This window comes from Opisthorchis viverrini, assembly GCF_000715545.1.
Source record: "Opisthorchis viverrini unplaced genomic scaffold opera_v5_84, whole genome shotgun sequence".
Taxonomy (NCBI): Eukaryota; Metazoa; Platyhelminthes; class Trematoda; order Opisthorchiida; family Opisthorchiidae; genus Opisthorchis; species Opisthorchis viverrini.
Window position 1 is genome coordinate 703,000 of NW_008751741.1, and position 2,878 is coordinate 705,877.

The window sequence follows — 2,878 nt, forward strand, 5'->3', positions numbered from 1 at the left end:
CCAGCTGAATCTCTCGTTTGTGATGTGTCCAGACAACTAAATGTGCTGCACCAGGTCGCCTCATGTTTCAGTCGCCACGATATTTGAAATAACGCGATACATGTATATTTGTAATGTACTGCTCGTAAGGTTGCAGATGAAAGTATATTCGCTAATTTCGTGCAATTTGGTTTCAAGTAGAACATAAGGTTGACGGAAACCCGGGGACTGCGCCTACCTGATGAGCCCCAAGAAGGGCGAAACCGGTCGTTGGCTGTCGATGGATTTTCAGCAACCTTACGAGTAGTACATTACAAATATACATGTATCGCGATATTTCAAATAGCGTAGCGACTGAAACATGAGGCGGCCTGGTGCAGCACATTCATTTGCCTGAGAACATCATAAACGAGAGATTCAGCTGGGTTCCAGGTGAGTCTCCCGAAAGAACCAAATTAGTTTGTAGATGAGTGTATATTCGCTAACTTATGAATCTTCTTCGACCAGCAAATGAAACCAAAAGTGCTGAAGGACTGTTGCGTGGCTGTCAAATGCCAAGAAAAACGGTGCTGTGACATAGCATACTGGCACCTGCCAAGGCGTTTTCAGTCTGTTTTTGAGATTTGTGTCCCATGGTCGTCGGTATAATGGCCATGACGCTGAGACCAAAGTGTGAGATAACCGGTGACTTGTGGTTATGAGGCGCGGATGCGAATACAAAAGTGAAATAGTTTGGTAGAATGTTTGTTGCCGTCCTTAGGGAATCCGTTAGACCGTCCATCGTGTGAACTGGGGTTAGGCTCTGCTAGGCCATTCCCAACTGGCTTATGTGTTTTTATTGTCGTTCCATTGTCGTGATCCCTTTACTGAGCGAGAAATATGGACCCTTTTGACCATAGAAGACAAGTAACGTGCACTGGTTTCTCTGGGTAGCATAACCATTCCCTTTTTGTTTCACTAGATCCCTATGATCTCTATGCGCCGTCAAGTTCCGCAGTCCGATACCTTTCTTCAACTGACTCACTTCTCTTGAAGTCATCGGGATCAAACTAAACTCATGTTTTCAACAAAAAGTCAGTCATTCTTGTTAGATAACGGAAGAAGGCCATCCATGAGTCCTCGTGTGAAAACACTTGCATGATGCTCCGGATGTTGGCTCACTCCGCCCCATCTGGTACTGAAAGATTGGTTTTGGTTCTCTTGTGTAGTTCCGAGTTACTCTTGACAATTGCTTTGTTAAGGTGAGGCTCTCTGAGGGGCACGTGGTAGCTTCTGTCAAGTAACCTATTGTATCCTGGATAGTATAGTATAGTATGAGGTCAAGCAAGGCTCCTCTTTCGAAGCCTCAATAGCGGATTGATTCTGCATCGCCACCGGAAAGCAGCAGTGGGTTAATTATGTCCAGAAATTTGCTATTAAGGCTGAACCTTAGTGCACTGGATCCGAGAGAAGAAGAATGTTGTATCCCACGAGCAATCTGAGGCTCGCAGATAAGGGTAGCTAGCTAGCTGCCCTAGGACGGTTAATATATTGCCTACTTGAGGTGACCTGATCAACGTAGCCTTGAAACAAGAGATCCATTTCCACAAGCGACATACTGATCATGCCCAACGGTATGTCACCCACAAGTTGGGAATAAACATTATATTAGCAAGCGATGGCTCAGTGGTTAGAGCGCGACTTTGCTGAGCAAAAGGTTCGTGGTTCGAACACGACCTCTGACGCTCGACTTCCCTTGTCTAGGCTCGGGAAACCTGGTAGCATCCCAGCTATCGTTCTTCCTTCGGGTGACATGACAGCCAGGCACTGAATGGGTTTCGCAGATGAACAATTATCTTATTATTTATTTTACACACATAAACTCATATCGCGCTCGTTTGTGATAACTTCTTTCAGCTGGGTTCGAAGGTTTGACAATAATCCCTGAAAAAGCAGCGCGGCACGGATTCACGACTAAACCGCCGTTTGATACCGCAATATACCATTAGTCTCGGCGATAACCGCGCCGGAGAGTAGGCTGAAACAAATATAATTGGTGAGACGTGAAGCTCTGACTAGCTTGTATTATCTGGAGTTTAGAATCTCCACCGAACGAAGTGAGTGGTGGGATTGGACCGAAGGTTATCCCTTCGTTAGTTCTTGGTTTGGTTTGGGCAGCTGCTCAGCCTCGCCCTTTTGTGAGATTGCTCCTTGGCCAGTAGACGTCTGTTTCTCTGAAATAAATTTGTGGAATAATAATTTCCATGCAGCAATGTAACAGTTTGCTGTATGAATGCTCAACCCAAAAGCCCTAATCGGGATGCTTTACTTACTCTCACTTTCCTCCTAAAAATTGGCGCACATTTCAGATTGAAAGTTGCAATGCTACTGCTGTAAATGTGGTCTCAGACAAGTTTGTTGGGGAATGGGCTGCTTTTCAGTTTTTATTCTTCTCTGCATTTGAGGAAGCTTTAAATGTATACATGAAGGGCAATTATACAGTATTTGTGCAGGTGTCGTGTAACCAAAGCACCAAGTTTGCTCTGATTACAAGTATTCTGAAAATGCAATCGGCGTCCAGCAAAACCGATGTAAAGTCGGGTATTTCGAAGGAGCTGGTATGGTTGGCGCGTTTTCTGACTACATACAGTACATCAAACGCCCGCTGTCTAGTTCTTTACCGTGCGAGACAGGGAACATTTTGTGGTCACCTCTTATTATCCGGAAAACAGACATGAGGTTTCCAAGTTTTTGTACGATCGACTTCGGCTGAATCAACGACTAACAAGAAAGGAGTCGGGCATCCGCAGGGCTTTGCTGAAGTATGGGACACCATAATGTGAAGTTAAAAATTTTGTTGCCGATGAATCCAGCGAGCTTTTCTCCCTCAGGACACGTACAACTACCGCCGGGAGTGCCG

The 2,878-nt window shown here is 45.2% G+C and overlaps 1 protein-coding gene across 1 annotated transcript in view; it reads right to left on the minus strand.

Annotated features, from left to right (window-relative positions):
• T265_04865 (hypothetical protein) overlaps positions 1–760 on the minus strand; it is a gene marked incomplete at both ends in the record, with an annotated part of 23,748 nt that extends 22,988 nt beyond the window's left edge. The window contains one exon of the mRNA XM_009169719.1: positions 565–760. Within this exon, the coding sequence (XP_009167983.1) occupies positions 565–760 (196 nt within the window). The remainder of the gene's footprint in view (positions 1–564) is intronic.
• Between the last annotated feature and the right edge of the window lie 2,118 nt (positions 761–2,878).